This window comes from Zootoca vivipara, chromosome 6 (genome assembly GCF_965207765.1).
Source record: "Zootoca vivipara chromosome 6, rZooViv2.hap1.1, whole genome shotgun sequence".
NCBI lineage: Eukaryota > Metazoa > Chordata > Lepidosauria > Squamata > Lacertidae > Zootoca > Zootoca vivipara.
In genome coordinates this window covers 51763381-51780140 of record NC_142589.1, presented here as the reverse complement: position 1 = coordinate 51780140, position 16760 = coordinate 51763381, and the positions used below count along the sequence as shown (strand labels likewise).

General features: G+C 45.5%; 1 protein-coding gene across 1 annotated transcript; it reads right to left on the bottom strand.

The window, feature by feature from the left end:
• Positions 1–259: 259 nt before the first annotated feature.
• On the bottom strand, positions 260–13038 carry LOC118087343 (hemolin-like). Its single transcript, XM_035119901.3, has 7 exons — positions 12824–13038; positions 8850–9173; positions 6831–7151; positions 5090–5392; positions 4300–4446; positions 2241–2287; positions 260–1519 (listed from the first exon to the last, which is right to left on the bottom strand). Exons 1-7 carry the CDS (start codon positions 12900–12902, stop codon positions 1376–1378), a joined length of 1365 nt encoding a protein of 454 aa, XP_034975792.3. The 5' UTR covers positions 12903–13038; the 3' UTR covers positions 260–1375.
• Positions 13039–16760: the final 3722 nt, after the last annotated feature.

Below are 16760 nucleotides of genomic sequence, written 5' to 3'. Positions count from 1 at the left end.
CACGCATGTCCGTAAGGTGTGTGCGGGCGGAGGCGAGGGGTAGGGAGGGGCGCGCCGAGTGTCACCCCCCCAAGGTAGAACCCGGGGCACCCCGCCCCCATCGCCCCCCTTGCTACGCCCCTGATGTACAGTTACTGTGCCATGAATTGGTACAAGATATTGTGACAGCAGAAGGGCTTAGGTGCTCGGCATTAATAAAACTGCAGCATTTAAACACTTTCTTTGCAAATGAAGAGGACACGGAGAGAACCGGAACAAGTGGAGGCCACACAACTTGTATGCCAGCAGAGAAGCAATTGTGCCCCTTCTGAACCAAAGGAAAACATTTTTCAGTTTAGGTGCTAATGATCGGTAAAACAGCAATGCTTAAGTGCCCACAATATCTTTGCAAGAGGAGGAGATGGAGAGCACACCAGAACTTGGCCATGCCCATGACCTCTAGGTGGTAACACCCCATGACTTTGTAGCCCTACTAGATCCAATAAGCGCCAGCTGCCACTGGCTGTACCACAGAGTTGTCCATTGTCTGAATGTGTACTTCAGTGCATGGCTCTGGCAAACGAGAAACAGAGAGCCGGTTGAATCATACAACTGTTGAATTAGAAGGCACCCCAAGGGCCATCAAGTCCAACCCTGGATAATGCAAGGAATCATTGCTCCTCATTTGACATGACCCACAAATCCAAGCCTCTTCTAGCTGATTGCTCCCTGTCCTATGTTCATAACAGCATTGCAGCCACTTCTCTGCAACCAGATCAGATGCACAGTCTCTCTCTCTCACACGCACAATTGTTACATTTGCTTGTGGCAGTTGCAAGAGTATGACCCACACAATTGGCCTCCTCCCACATGATAAATGTATACACAAATCCACACTGCAGCCATGTGGGGAAGTGGCTTCTCAACAGCCACAGGTGGGAATGAAGGAAAGCCAGCAGCTCTTGAGAGCAAGTGCATGCATTCCAAATGTTGGCTCTGGAGGACACCCAGCCAAGGGACCTCACCCTAGTCAGTCACCCGCTTTGCAGCAGCAGCCACCACAGGCTTCCTACACCTGCTCCTTTGGAAGGAGGGAGATGGCTGAGATGGCAAGGGTCAGTGATGGCGAGGGCCAATGATGGCTTCAGCAGCATCCCAAGAGCCAGACATCATGACCATAGATTCAGGCTGCCCAGCAAAAGATGAGGAAGAAAAGGGGATGAGGGCATCAGCAAATCTTCCAGAATGTGGGTCTTCAAGGCAGCAGCTCCGTTGCTTCTAAAGGGACCAGGAACAGTGTTATAGGGAATGGGGGGTCCAATGACTTTTGAAAGGCAGCTCATGCCTCGCTCCCATCCTGTGTCATTTCCTCTAGTGCAAGTGGCTGGTTTGGAGGCTAGATCTGGCTGTTGCCAGCTCGCTGTTTTGGTTTTGTTCGTACTTCCGCATAGATCACCCCAGCATCTGGTTCCACTTCCTTTTTGTTGAAGCGGAGGCTGGCATAGGTCAGCTCTTTCTGCCGGCCGGTTAAAGGAAGGCGCTGTCAAGAGAAAGAGAGGGCGGGGATCAGAAAGTTTGTTTTGTTCTGTCTCTGGTGCTCTTGAAAGCATATTGTTTGCAGGTGGCAAAAGAAGCTGCAGAAATAAATATATACATCGGGAGCTTTGGAGCAGGCGAGAGGGGAAATGGATACAGTAAGCAAACTTTTGACAACCTGGTGTCCTTTGGATGTTGTTGGACTGCAACATCTGGAAGGTACCAGGTTGGCAAAGGCTGCAAGAGACACGATCCAACCCTTCCTCAAAGAAAGAGAAAATTTCGCCATCCTGGGGAGGCAGCACCACAACAGATGTGTCGCCATTTTACTCCCCCTCTAATAGTGAACTTGTGTGATCAGTGCAAACAGAACTAGAATCAAAACCAGGCCACTAAGAAACAAGAGGGGAGGGGAAAGGTATCAATCAGCATGTTTGGGGAAAACCCAAGGTTTGCAGAAATACATTTCAGGGTAATGGATCAACACCCTAAGGGAGCAAAATATATATATTTAAAAGACAACACAAATCACAGTCCAGTGATGACTAACCACAGTGGGTTTTTTTGTTTTTTAAAAATGAGTTGCCAGTACTCATATCTTTATCATAGAATCATAGAGTTGGAAGAGTCCACAAGGGCCATCCAGTCCAACCCCCTGCCTTATTAAAGCGCCATGGGTGACAACTTAAAATGGCTGCCCTGGTCAGGAAAAAAATCCCTCTTACCGTTCCTGCTTCTTTAGTTGAAACAGCTTCTGTCTCTGTTGTGCTTTCTGGAATGGAATGATGAAGAGAAAGTGGTTATTCTTGAATGAGCATTAAAGAATCCCAAGAGTGAAAAAGTGGTTGATGACACATTCCACAGAAATTCTTTGTTAACCATCCTGGGTGGAGATGGGCACGCAGGGGTACTCATACCCCTAAACATTGAGGGGCAGTATTTCAATATGAGTAGGAAAAAACGAGAGTATGCCTAAACATTTTTTAAGAAAAATAGCACTGTCTGTAGCCCTGGAGCTAGAAGAAACAGCTGGATAGGGGTAAAGCAGAGGTTACCAGATTGGTGTTTATGGTAGTGCAGGCACACAGAGGCCTTCCCTGGTGCCCACAGGATCCTCTCCCCTTATTGAAATGAGGCTTGAAAGGAGAGAGAGAGAGAGAGAGAGAGAGAGAGAGAGAGAGAGAGAGAGAGAGAGAGAGAGAGAGAGAGAGACCATATCTCCGTTTTGCAAATGTGTCCTTGGGCTCCAAAAAGCTGGCTCCTCCTGTGCTGTCTGCAGGAGGAAGAGCCGGTTGTGGTTCCACCCCTGGGGGGTTGTAAGCAGCGGCAGCCCAAGGCACCGGAGGCCAAATCCCCCACTGCTGCCCCACAATGTGGGGGACATGAGGCTCTGCAATGACTTCTCCTTGAGAAGAAGCCCTTGCAAAGCCTCGCCCGGTGGCGGCGTGAAACAGGAAATGCAGCTCCACTCTGCTCGTCTCTCCCCCATTGACGCTACTGCCTCTGCCGTGGCACCTACCTCCTCTGGTGCCACACTGCTCACTGCAGTGCCACAATGCCAATTTCCGGTGATATCTCTTGAGAGCTCTTGGTGAAAATTGGTGGCAATTCCAGCACCGCTTCTCCAGCAGCAGTGGAGGTGGTGGGGCAGGTAGGGTGCCTGCAGGAGCACCACCTCAGGGACTTCTGCCACCTGATGGGGTTGCCTCTCCACACCTCATTGGTGCTCTGGCCTAGCCATAAGGCAAGCAGCCTGTAAAAACTGAGCAAGCTCCTTTTTATGAATATGTCTGGGCCCACACTGAGTCCACCAGAGAGAGTGGAAGCAGCTGTCAGGCACCTGGACACTGTGCCTGGACACAGCTGCAGCTGAGAAACAGCCCAGCCCCAGCTACCAGCTGCTATTGCCAAAAGCATCAAAGCAGCAGTGGCATTTCCACAGCATGAGGAGGAGGAGGAGGAGGAGGAGGAGGAGGAGGAGGAGGAGGAGGAGGAGGAGGAGGAGAAGAAGAAGAAGAAGAAGAAGAAGAAGAAGAAGAAGAAGAAGAAGAAGAAGAAGAAGAAGAAGAAGAAGAAGAAGAAGAAGAAGAAGAAGAAGAAGAAGAAGAAGAAGAAGGTTTTATTTGTATTTATATACTGTCCTTCATCATAAGATCTCAGGGCAGTTCTATCTGTGGAGTGTTGTAACTTATGGTTGTTTATTCTTTCCTCCTCTCAAGCTATCCCTTTTCTTTTTGTGTTATGTCTTTTAGAACGTAGGTTTAAAGGCAGGGGCAGTCTTCTGATCTTTTAAGCTGGTCTGAGAGCCTAGTTTTGGCTGAAGAGCAGGGTGGAAATGCTCTAGATACGTAAACGAATAACAAAATACTTATACAGTACTTCAAATCTTTAAAAGTGAGAGACTCATATAAATAATTTTTACCTCATGTAAATAATTTTAAACATTGTTTTCTCTAATATATGCATTTCTATGTACTCTAGCACAAGCGTTTTGGGGCATGTTACTTGGTTGGTTGACAACATTGCACATTTCAGAGAAGCGCGAATTTGGAAGGATGGTTGTACTTCAAATCAGAGATTGTTTCCAAAAATATGAATTCAGAAAGTTTGCATCAAATCAAATTAACTGAATTGCAGTTCTTCCCCCTCGCAGTTTGCAACACCCCCTCCCTGGCATGCCCAGGGAAGCATTTGCAAATGCACATTGTGTGAGCTAATCCGTTTACCTCCCATATGACCTCTCCAAGGTGCTTGGCTTAGATCTGTCATGGGAGAGAGCCTTACCTTTAGCCATCTTCTTGTATCTCCATGCTAAGACACTGAGCAGCAAGAGAATGAGGAGTCCTGCTGCAGCTCCGGCTCCAGCTCCAATTCTAGCTCCAATTCCAGCTCCAGGACTTCCGCTGTCCGTTTCTAGCTGCTTGTCACGTTCTGGTTGAGAAGGAATAGGAAAAGAAAGACCCCCTTGATGGTGAAATGAAGCAGGCAGGCAAGATTCTGCTGCTGGACAGGGCTTCATTGGAGGGTATGGCTGACACCCCAAACTTTTGTTCATGCCCAAGTTCCAACTTCAGGAAAATTAGCATGGACCAGTGGGCAGTGGATCATTAAGTTGTTTTGATAACTGATCATTAAGTTGTTTGTATTTTATGGCTTTGCTAGCCACTTTGAGACATCATCTTGTGGGAAAGGATGGAGGTTTTATACCTAGGAAATGGCAGTGGAAGCAGTGGAGATACATTCACTGTCCTTCAGTATTTCAAACCACCATCAACTCATCGGCAAGAACAGAGCTGTGTCTGAAAACAAAACTTGCAACTTGCTGAGAAATGTTCTTCCCCCCCAAAAAAAGTGGGGACTTGGGGCAAGAAGGGGGGGCAGAGGATGGAAGCTCTTAACATCTCATTTGGGTCAAAAGTGACCCAGAATTTCTATCTTTCTACAACTGGAAAATTTTGTTTTAATTTTCTTTTATATCTCTGTACATTTCCTACCTATCGGTGCCAAACACCTTTGCATCTCATTTCCTGTAGAAAGAAAATCGTGGGGGGGGGGGAGAGATGATTCTGTTTACCAGAGATTGTCACCATGGTCCCATTTCCTCGGCCATTACTACCGACAGCACATCGGTACGTTCCAGAGTCGTTCCTTTGGACATTGTTCAGAACGAGAGAAGCCAGGCCTGTGGTCATGCTCAGAGTCCTGCCTGCACCTGTCACCACCTCCTCATGTCCATCGGTGCCATTTTTATACCAGGTGACACTGTACGGGAGGAGTGGCACATTCTTGGCAACTGCAACGCTACAGTTTATAATGAGTGTTTGCCCTTCCATTCCTTGGATGAAAGCAGGTGACTGGATGACTGACAGATTAGCCACTGTGGAAAGAGCAGAAAAAGCATTTGACAACTCCAGTGTGCAACCTTCAAATTGCCAGAGGAGATAAAGTCTGCATCTGTGAGACTGGGCAAATAATGGCAGTTGTGCCAGATTTTGTGGCTTTTAGTTAAATATGAAGACATGGAACTTGTGCATGGAACTATTAACTTCTTTGAAGTTTGCGTTCTTGGCTTTTCTCTGGATCTTTGTTAGGCTGAGCACTGAGGGTACTAAATGGCTTTAGGAGTGGCTGTGAATGCAGCCTTCAGTGTGGGCCAGAGAACAACCCTCCAGTTGTTTAGGACTACAATTTCCATCATCCCCAGCTAGCATGGCTGCATAGCGTTAGAGCTGAGGGGAGTACAGTTGAGTAGGCTGGGGTTCCCAAGAGTTGTAGTCCAAAACATAATGGAGGTCAGCAGGTAGACAAATGGAGAATGAACCTGTTGGAGTGCTACTGCTGGAGTCTGAAGCTACATGAGGCAGACAGAGAGAGATTCAGATCTGTTTCATCACAACTGAATGCAAACCACATTTGCACTTCCCCCAAATACTGGTATATACAAACCAAAATGCAGCTACATGTTGAAATTCACACACACCCAGGTTTGGCAAAGCAGTGCTCTAGCCATATAGCGTCTACAAAAATCTGAACTTTAAGGGGGACGTGTATACAAAGATGCATATGTGTATATGTGTGAAAATAGCGTGCAAAAATTAATTAGGGTTAATTGGCACTAAAATGCTGGCTATTTTTGTGAGGACTTAAAAAAAAATAAACTGGTGTGGAGATGTGGTGAACTGAACTTAAGACTGAAAAAATGAGACGCCGAAAGAAACTGAAATTGATGGATCCTCCTGCCTTTAGCGCAGGACAGTGGATTTGATGGCCTGTGGTAGGCCAAGGAGGATGCAGCCTGTGCCTGATGACTGAGAAATGTCAGCCTGCCAAACATAGGGCGGAGCTAAAAGCAAACACTCTATGGCCACATCCACATGCTGCATTTAAAGCACATGGGTGTCTCGTCCCCTGGGATCCTGGGAAGTGTTGTTTGTTAAGGGTGCTGGGAATTGTTATTGTGCAAGGGGTATATTACAATTTCCATTATTCTTTGGGGAAAGGCATGTGCTTTAAATGCATAGTGTGGCTGTGACCTATATGATTCCCCCTTAAATCTGGACATTTACCCTGTGGTTTTAAATCTTTCCCAGGAGACCGTGTGAAAGCGATTAAACAACTGAAAAGTTGTGTCACCTCAGGCTGTAAAAGGTTTCCTACCTCTGCATTATGGAGCAGAAATACAGACTTCGATCTTGGAGTATTCTCCAAGGACCTCTGAGAAGCTTCAAATGAAGAGTTACTATCTTCTGGGGTGCATTCCTATAACCACCTCTGCTCATCGCTTAATAACCAGATAGAAAGTTCCCAGTACTTACTCGTGATGACAACATGAGATGCAATTCCTGATGATTTTGATTGATTTCTTGGATCTCTCCCAACGTTACAGATGTAGGTCCCTGTATCGCTCACAGTAGCATTTGTGAGGGTGAGAGAAGAAAATCCTGCTCTCAGGTTCTGAATGATTCTGTACGAGCCTGTTTTGTTAGCCTGCTCAACCGCAAGCCCATCTTTGTCCCAACTGACATACATGCTGCTGTTCCTGCCGACTGTCCTGAAGCGACACTCGAGGGAGACATCCACCCCTTCCACTTCACGGATGGGTCCAGAAGTCTGGTTCACCTCAAAGTCGGTAATTTCTGCGGGAAAGAGATGTTGTAATCTGCACCCTTACTGAAAGCATTGGATACTGAAAAGGTAGCTGGAGTGGAAGAAGAGGGATTGAAGCATTTAGAAAAAGCACCTCAGACAGTCCTAGGACTGGACTACATTGAGGAAGATTCTCTCTCTCTCTCTCTCTCTCTCTCTCTCTCTCTCTCTCTCTCTCTCTCTCTCTCTCTCTCTGTGTGTGTGTGTGTGTGTGTTTAAAAAATCAAAACAAAGGTAAAACAACTACATACAGTCAGAGAATCATCTCTGAATACTCTGAATACTCCAAAGACCTTTGCCAAAGTATATATGCTAATATATGCATATATACTTTGGCAAAGGTCTTTGGAGTATTCAGAGTTGTTGCTAAAATCATCACAATCATCACAAACACAACATTATACATAATCACCTCCATTGCTTGGACTATTGTCCACAATTAAAAAGATATATTGTATCAGCAGCAGTGCTGGTCTGCAGAGTTTATACCGTGTACAAAGGCAGGAGGGAATAATAATAATAATTAAAATATGTGCTTCATTAATGCCAAACTGTGTAGACCATAGGCACCGTTCTGCTATATGTATCATTGTTTGTATGATCCATAAAGTTGCCCCAGACTGCATAAAAGTTACCATAGTTCCTCTAACCTCTTGCGATGTTCACTTTCCATGTCAGTTTTTCCAATAATGCTACCTGCCAGATTGGACTATACCACTGGTCTATGGTCAATAATTGCAATGATTTCCATGCCCTGGCAATGGCCATTCTTGCTGTGGTTAACAGATGAGTTATGAGTTCTTTGTTTCAAATGCATGGCGTAACCTGACAGGTTAAGCAGAGCCAGTCCTGGGGTCATGGGTACGTTCTGACTTGTGATCAAAGATATCTCTGTAAAAACATTTCCCCAGAACTTTTCAATTTTTGGACATGCCCACCACATGTGTCAGTATGTCCTTATAGCAGGACACCCTCTCCAGCATATCAGAGAACTGTTCAGGTTTATAAAGGCTAGTCAACTAGGTGTTAAGTACAAACCATGTATGGTTTTAATGGATCTTTCTCTGGTTGTTGCTAATACAGATTTAGGTGTCTATGTGTTTGTGTGCTCTGCAACATAAGAGAGGCAATAGGAGATAAGGGGCTCTGCTGGAAACTGGAAAGTTTTGACTGCTTTTCTCATTTTAAATAATCATAATAAACAAGTTTATGGACCACAGTGCAGCACAAAATGATCAAAGCAGTGAGCACAGCAAAAACAGGATAAAACAGATATATAAGCTCTAAGAAAAGCAAATGAATTGATGAGAATGGGTATCAGATGAGTGAAAGTGTGGCAAGGCTGTGGCTCTGACCTTACCCCACACTTTGTGTCAGAAGACATTTTACTCACATGGTGCCCCCTCAAATGTAATGTGTGAAGGATGCTTTCATTTTGCACATTTCAGAAGAAAAATGGACCCCATTAATCAGTTACTGGGATATCCATGATGCTCCCATTAGACTAGAGAGGCCCTGATTTTTATCTGAACTATTATCTTACTTTGGAAAGCTAATGTGGGTTTTCTGAAAAGTGTTGAGCAGCCTCAAATCCCCACAAACATTCTCCAATCCACAAACTATACAAGTGTTAGAGGACGGAAACTACCCTGTTAAAACAGATTTTGGAAAGAAATTCAAGTATTTACCAGTGATGGTCACCTTTGTCCCATGACTGAAAGGTCCACATTCTGCGCTGCAAAAGTTACACAGATAAGTTCCAGAATCCTTCAAATCCACATACTCCAAAGAGAAATTACTTAATTTGCCTTCTAGATTTTGAAATATGTGAATTGGGCTCGAGTTATACAATGCCACATTTTCATCGCCTTTAACTTTATACCAGTTAATAGCCCATTTGGTGGCGTTTCCACTGAAGCTGCACTGCATATTCAGTGTTGATCCTTCCTTCACAGTCACAGTGGCAGGTGTTTGAATCACTGAAGAATGTGGAGCAGCATGCATAATAAACCCTAAAATGACAAGGAGAAAAAGATTAACCTAAAAGCACAGTATCTGTCATTGAGCCACCAACTTCCCAATGCAATTGCATCCTGTATGTACGGATTCTGCATATTTGCAAGGAACACAAGCCTGTCTCTCTCCTGAGACATGTTCCCCTCTGCAACAGCACATGGCTAGACTAAATTCAAAATTGCAAACAGTTAAAACAAAATACCATCACAGGAATAGGGTGGTTCCTGAAATGCACCTTCCAACTCTATGAGCCTATGAACACTGGCGGAGGAAGAGGAGTGCGGAAGGAGCGCACCGCCCCCGGCAGTGCGATCCTGGTGGGGTCCCATTGGGGCTGTCCCCTGCCCCCCCCCCCGGGCAGCACGCCCCTGCAAGCACCATGCCCCGCCCCCAGGACATGCACCAGCCCTGCCCCCGCCTGCTCTCCGCCTCCCGGTGCCAGAGCATGAAGCTCCACCGCAGCTTAAGAATACTGGAAATGGGCTGCTGAGGGGAAAGTGTTTAAAGTAATGGAAAGCAGCAAGATAAGGTTGGAGAGAAATTATAGAATCATAGAGTTGGAAGAGACCACAAAGGCCATCCAGTCCAACCCCCTGCCAAGCAAGAAACACCATCAAAGCATTCTTGGCATATGCCTGTCAAGCCTCTGCTTAAAGAATTCCAAAGAAGGAGACTCCACCACACTCCTTGGTAGCAAATTCCTACTTTCCACCTTAGGTGTCACTTATGGAATCTGTAATTAATTCCCTCCCTCCTCATTTGAGCAAGATTTGTATTTTTAAGGGAAGTTTTCTTGCCTTTTATAGCCCCCTTGGCTAGGCTCATTAGCCACACTGGCACTATATACATTTAAGCTCAGCTTCTATAATTGTAGTTTTAAATAACCTCCAACCACCCTGAAGAGAACTGACTTTTCCAACTCCCTCTCAACTCCCTTCTAATGGCTTCCTTGAAATTTGTTGAGATTTTTCAGCATTTGTTCTCATGAAACAAACATGACCTCGCTGAACTTCCTGAGGAACCTGCCACATGCAGAATTGGTTAACATGAAGAGAACTGTGGCCACTGGCCCTGGAAGGTCAAAAGGACTTACAGCTTTCACAGGATCCTGGACACCATTCAAGATTAGGTACAACATTTTTTGGGGTGGGTTTTTTTTTCACTGGGGAGATACCACAGAGGGGAGAGTTTGGTTTATTGGATCTGGCTTGTGACAAAGAGCTTGTTACAGACACATAGGACAGAGGTGAAGAAGAATGGACAAAGGGCAGGCTGGTCAACTTTCAGCATAAAACAGGGCAGGGGATTAGGTACAAAGTTGTACCTAATTAAGAAGAATAGGGTGGGCAGAATGTCCTTGACCAGGCATCCCCAAACTGCGGCCCTCCAGATGTTTTGGCCTACAACTCCCATGATCCCTAGCTAACAGGACCAGTGGTCGGGGAAGATGGGAATTGTAGTCCAAAACATCTGGAGGGTCCGAAGTTTGGGGATGCCTGTCCTTGACCAACCACTGTCTGGTTTGCAGTACAATGGAAATGATTCCCATCCAGACATTTACTGAGCATTCAGCTCTATGGATGAACACAGTGTCTGGAACCATCTTTTTTTTAAAAAAATCTGTCATTACTATGCAGATTTCTTATTCTATTACCTATTTATGTAAAATATTTATTAACCCCTCCCACTCCCCCAGCTCCCTTCACTAAAAACTCCAGGTCAGTGAACAAAGGTGTCAGAGGTACCAACTTGCACCAAAGATTATCCTTCTCCTTCATTTTGTGGGCTTGCTTAACAGCCCAGGCCACACTGTCCTGGGCAGCTGGAGCTCTGGAAAGCCCTCCCCCTGAGGGTGCACGGGACAATTCCCCCTTCGTGAGCTGGTTTCTGCTATGCCAAGAAGGCACTCTTTCAGGGCCGTCTTAAGCGCCCCTGGTGCCGTGGTGCGCCGGATACCTCCGGCGCACCCCCGCCCCGTTCCCCAGCGCTGTGGGTGGGCGGGCGCAGTGCGGCTGCCACAGGCGCTGCTGCGTGGCAGGCGGGCGCACAGCGCGGTTGCCGTGGGCGCAGCTGCGCGGTGGGCCGGCCGGCCAGCGGGCAGGCGCAGCTCGCGCCGGCCACCGGGCGGGCTGGCGCTGTGGTGCCCTGCTCCAACCAGCCTGGCCGTAGGGCCGGCCCTGCACTCTTTCCAATTGCTTATGGACTCCTCTATAATCATTCCAAAACGTTGCCCACACATTCTGTGTTGGAAAATGTCTCTCGGGAAAAGAAACTTGCCCATATGCAATAAAAGCTGTCTTGTGTACTTTTGTACTGCTGTTTCTACTACCAATATCACAAATGGCAGTAAGTTTTTGACCTGCTAGAGCAGCCTTCCCCAACCTTGGGTCCTCAAGGGTTGTTGGACGACAATTCCCATCATCCATAGCTAGCAGGAGAAGCAGTCAGGGATGATGACAGTAGTAGTTCAACAACTTCTGGGAACCCAAGGTTGGGAAAGGCTGAGCTAGAGACTCTTGTGGCCTACACCTTATCTGTCTACCTACCTGTCTATTTTATTCCATTTCCTCCAAGGAGCTCAAGGTGGCATAGCCTGTTCTCCCCTTTATCCTCACAAACATGTTAGGCTGACAGGCAGCGACAGGCCTAAGTGAGTCCTGGTGAGCTTCATGGCCAAGTGGTGATTAAAACTCTGGTCTCCCATGTTCTAGAGCCCAACATTTTAATCACTACACCACCCTGACTCTACTCTATCAAGCTAGCTATCTAAGAAGTCCAATGTAATAAGGTGCTAAAGTCTCTCAGGCGTCCTCGTCTGTCCTCCGACGGGCGGCTAGCTTGTGTTATCCCCGTTTCACTGCTACAGTTTCTTCAAGGGACGGACTTCATCAACATGTTCATACACTAAAACTTAACAAGGCTGAAACGCTCACAAACCTCAACGGTTCCTGCTAGCCACCCGTCGGAGGACAGACAAGGACGCCTGAGAGACTTTAGCACTTTATTACATTGGACTTTTTGCACATTGAACGTTGCACTTTTTGAGCCTTATCTGCCTCTTCAGAGACATTTGCATATGTGTTATGTATTCCATCCCCTCCGGTTGCATATATATATATATATTAGTGCTTTCACAGTTTTTGTTATTTCTATACATCCTGTAATATTACCGTGTTGTCTGTTGTTTGTAGCTATCTAAGAAGGCTTGTACCTGGTATTGCCAACAACACAGGAGTCACTCTGTCTAGCACCATTTTTTCATGAGTCACCAAGGCTATGTGAATATCCACTCTGCAAGCCAGTTGGCAGAGAATGGGGAGGTGGTCTGAACCCAGCCTGTCCCCTTTCAGATTGTAGGGACAGGAATCATATTTCTGCCTCTGGAAAAGTAGCAGGTCTGAGAGGGAATATTCAGCATCATTCTCTGCTGCTAGCTTGCTACAGACAGGGATTTATATGAATATATATTTACATGGAGGTAGCATCCACCACTATGGTCCCCCCCACTTATGATATGAAGAACCACAGCCCAGAATTCTACAAGCTTGATCTACTGTATCTAATTCTGCAGAATATGCCAATAGGCTGTTAGAGGACCCAAGTTTTCTGAAAGCAGGAGAAGACATCTCTTGGAAAGGAAACTCACCCACATGCAGTAAAAGCAAAAACAGCAAGCATGGCAGCCCCATTTTTCCTTGCTGGAGACTCCTCTTCTTGCAGGACATCTTTCCAACCGGAGCCCCAACTGTTAACTCCACAATGCCAGGAATCCACCATGTGTAGTTGGCTGGTGGCGATTTCCTCTCAGTCAGACCCACCCTATAGGGAAAGGGAGACTGCTGGATTGTTGAATAACCAGGTCTCTCCCCCCCCCTCTTTCTACTGCACCACTCCCACCCTCTGAACATAGTTCCTCTTTATTCTCTCTCTCTTTCACTTTCTCTGTCTCCATTCCATCCATTTTGCAAACTGGTATCTGTTCCCTTTTACATTTGCCATTTGTTCAGCTTCAAGAACAAGATGACTACACAGAGGGGGCATGTTTAGGGATGTTTTAAATGTATGATGTTTTATCGTGTTTTTAATATTCTATTGGGAGCCACCCAGCCAGATGCGCAGGGTATAAATAATATGTTGTTGTTGTTGTTGTTGTTGTTGTTGTTGTTGTTGTTGTTGTTGTTACTGGCTTGATATTTTTCAGGGACACTCCCATAGAGTATATTGCAATAACCTCATGGTGGAGGAGATGGGGGCATTATCTTCCATATTTTGTAGTTTCATGCAGATTTTTGCTGATGCTTTTGAAAATCAAACCATTGCCTTGGGTTTGATTGACACACAGCAATCTACTTGCAGGCCTCCAATAGATCTTTGGTTGGCCACAGTGAGAACAGGATACTGGAGTCGATTTGCCCCCTTTGGCCTGATCCAGCAGAGATGCTCTTATGTTCTCACAAGTGTGAGGAAAGTCAATGAGAAGATTAGGGGGAAGAGGGAGGGAGATGACTCTCCAAAAGCAAGAGGCAATAAAAGTTGACTGTTCCTGACAGCACTAATAAAGCAGACAAGAAATCAAGGGGCCGGGGCTCATCCAGATTTTCTTTTGTGTCACGTTCTTAGGCACAGGTCTATATTTTAAAGCTCTGTGTCTGAGCTAAAAAGTTGTAACATCACTTGGGATTCAAAATTCAAAAAATATTTTTATTAAATCAATATAATTTATTCTTGCTTAGTAAATAAAATGTGTGTAAAAGTGCATAGAAATAATTAAAAATGATTGCCAAGTACTTGCAGTTATATTATATATTAACATTCTACACGCACACACAGAAAGAGAGAGAGAGAGAGAGCTTTTTTCTATACTGTATAAAAAAATGTTTAGAGGTACTCTCATTTTCCTACTCATATTGAAATACTGCCCCTCAATGAGGCCAAACTTAGATTCACAAAATGTTTAGAGGTATGCGTACCCCTGCATCCCCCCAGGAAAAAGCTATCTATCTATCTATCTATCTATCATCTATCTATCTATCTATCTATCTATCTATCTATCTATCTATCTAATACTTTAGATTACCTGACACTTTTAGAAGGCAAAATTAAAATTCTTCAGTTTTCTGAGAGTAATTTATTTGCTTCTTAATTTTAAAAAAGACTTACCAAAGTAAATGTTTTCCAGTCACAAAAAATAATAGCAGATTTGAATTCCTCACTCCCAAAAACACATCCTTAAGACCCCTCACTGAAGAAATTTGCAACAATTAAGTTTCATCCTCTAAAATGACACACCCTGGTGGATGAGCCCTAAGGGAAGGCAAGTAGGATACACAAGTAAGCAGAGATAAGAAAAATTGTGCAGCTCAAATTAGACACAGGAGTTGAAGTCCTCTCTACATATTCTTATATCCTCTTTTTTGATGTTGCATTTGTGACAAAGCATAAGTGGCTACAGTTGTTTTGTTTCAAGCACTCTTTAAATGTTTCTGTGAGAGGTGGGGGGGGACATAAAAAGCAGGAAAACTGGAAAGGAGGATCTGGAAAGAGCAGGGAGTGGTTCATTGTCTCCCTTCATGTCCAGGGGAGGTTTTTCTCTCAGTCTCCAAAATTGTTTCAACTATGATATTAAGTTTTACACATATAGCCTTTAGAGAGCAGCACAGATACATCCATCACTCTGCAAAGCAAATCTGTAGAGAAACGCTCATTTCTAAACCAAGTTCCCTTATATCTTAATATAAAGGTAAAGGGGACCCTGACCATCAGGTTCATTCGTGTCCGACTCTGGGGTTGCGGCGCTCATCTCGCTCTATAGGCCGAGGGAGCCGGTGTTTGTCTGCAGACAGCTTCCGGGTCATGTGCCCAGCATGACAAAGCTGCTTCTGGCGAACCAGAGCAGCGCACGGAAATGCCGTTTACCTTCCCGCCGGAGCGGTCCCTATTTACCTACTTGCACTTTGATGTGCTTTCGAACTGCTAGGTGGGCAGGAGCTGGGACTGAACAACAGGAGCTCACCCTGTTGCAAGGATTCGAACCGCCGACCTTCTGATCAGCAAGCCCTAGACACTGTGGTTTAACCCACTGCGCCACCTGGGTTATCTTAGTATAGGACGCCTGTAAATAAATTTCCCCTGTATGCTGTATACTGAGGAGATGGGTGGAGTTTGGGTTGTGCAGGAGACCCCACAGGATTCTCAGATTCAAATCTGCCATAAATGATGGTAGTTCCATGAGTTCCTGGGAAAACCCAGCAGGATGGGTGGGGTTGTTGTTGTTGTTGTTTGTTTGTTTGTTTGTTTTATCTCTTCTGGGGTTCTCTCACCAAAGAGTACTTGCCCCAAACTTGGAGCTTGGCATCCAGGTATTTTCCTTTTTATATCCATTTTTATTCCTGCACCAACAGGAAGTTCTCCTTAGATGGGAACTGAATTGCAATTCTCCCCCATCTCTGTTTGCAATGCCCTCTCACCTGGCATGCCCAGAGAAGTGTTTGCCAATCCATATTGAATGAGCTAATCCATTTACCTCCCGTGTTAACTCTCCAAAGTACTTGGCTTAGTTTTGTCAAGGGAGAGAGAGCTTTACCTTTATATCTCCACACTAAGACACTGAGCAGCAACAAGAGGACGAGGATTCATAATCTGGCTCCATTTCTGGCTCCAGGACATCCACTGTCCGTTTGTGGCTGCTTGTCACGTTCTGGTTGAGAAGTGACAGGAAATGCAAGACAAAACCAAAGAGGAATTATATTTAGCCACTTAGTGGTCTGTGGAATGAGGCAGGCAAGTAAGATTCTGCTACTGGACAGGGTTTCATTTGAAGGTATGGCTGAGATCCCAGACTTTTGCTGAGGCCAGACTTCCATTTTCAGGAAAATTAGCATGGATTTAAGACCAGTGGGTAGTTTTGTTTTGTTTTGATAACTGATCTTTAAGTTGCTTTGTATTTTATGGCTTTGTTAGCTGCTTTGAGACATCTTCTTGTGGAAAATGATGAATAAATGTGAATGATAATAATGATAACACAGAGAAAGCGACCTTCTGGGACTTCCTTTTCAGAGGAAGAGTCATTATACTGCCACACTGGTTGGGGGAGCTGATGGGAGCACAGCTGTGCTGGCTGGGGGCTGGGGGGGTTAAAGTTCAAAACATCTGGTGGGCACCAAGCTGCAGAAAGCTGCCATTGTGAATGCCTGGCACAATGACATCACACCCAGCTTCTCTCTGCCCACTGCAAATAACAGCTAGTAAGGTGGAGTGGGGAAGTGCTCAGTGGGTGAGAGTTCCAGGGAGTGGAATGGATGTGCAGTCTAAGCACGGCAGCCATATTTTGCCCTGCTGGAGACTTCTCTTCTTCTTCCTGATGGGAGCCCCAACTGCTAACTCCATAATTCCAGGAATCCACTATGTGTAGTAGTTGGCAGCTGGTGGTTTCCTCTCAGCCCATCCACCCTGTGGAGGAAAGAGAGAGTGGTGGGTCACTGAATAACCAGGTCTTTCCTCCTCTTTCTACCTGACCACTCCTATCCTCTGAACATACTGTAGATCCTCTTTTTATTCCTCCTTCCTTCCTTCCTTCCTTCCTT

Coding starts and splice junctions, on each gene's coding strand:
- LOC118087343 (XM_035119901.3), bottom strand. CDS start 12,902: ATGTCCTGCAAGAAGAGGAGTCTCCAGCAAGGAAAAATGGGGCTGCCA. Junction 5,393..6,830: donor ATCTCATGTTGTCATCACGA/GTAAGTACTGGG, acceptor CTCTTTCCACAG/TGGCTAATCTGTCAGTCATC. Junction 1,520..2,240: donor CAACTAAAGAAGCAGGAACG/GTAAGAGGGATT, acceptor TTCTCTTGACAG/CGCCTTCCTTTAACCGGCCG.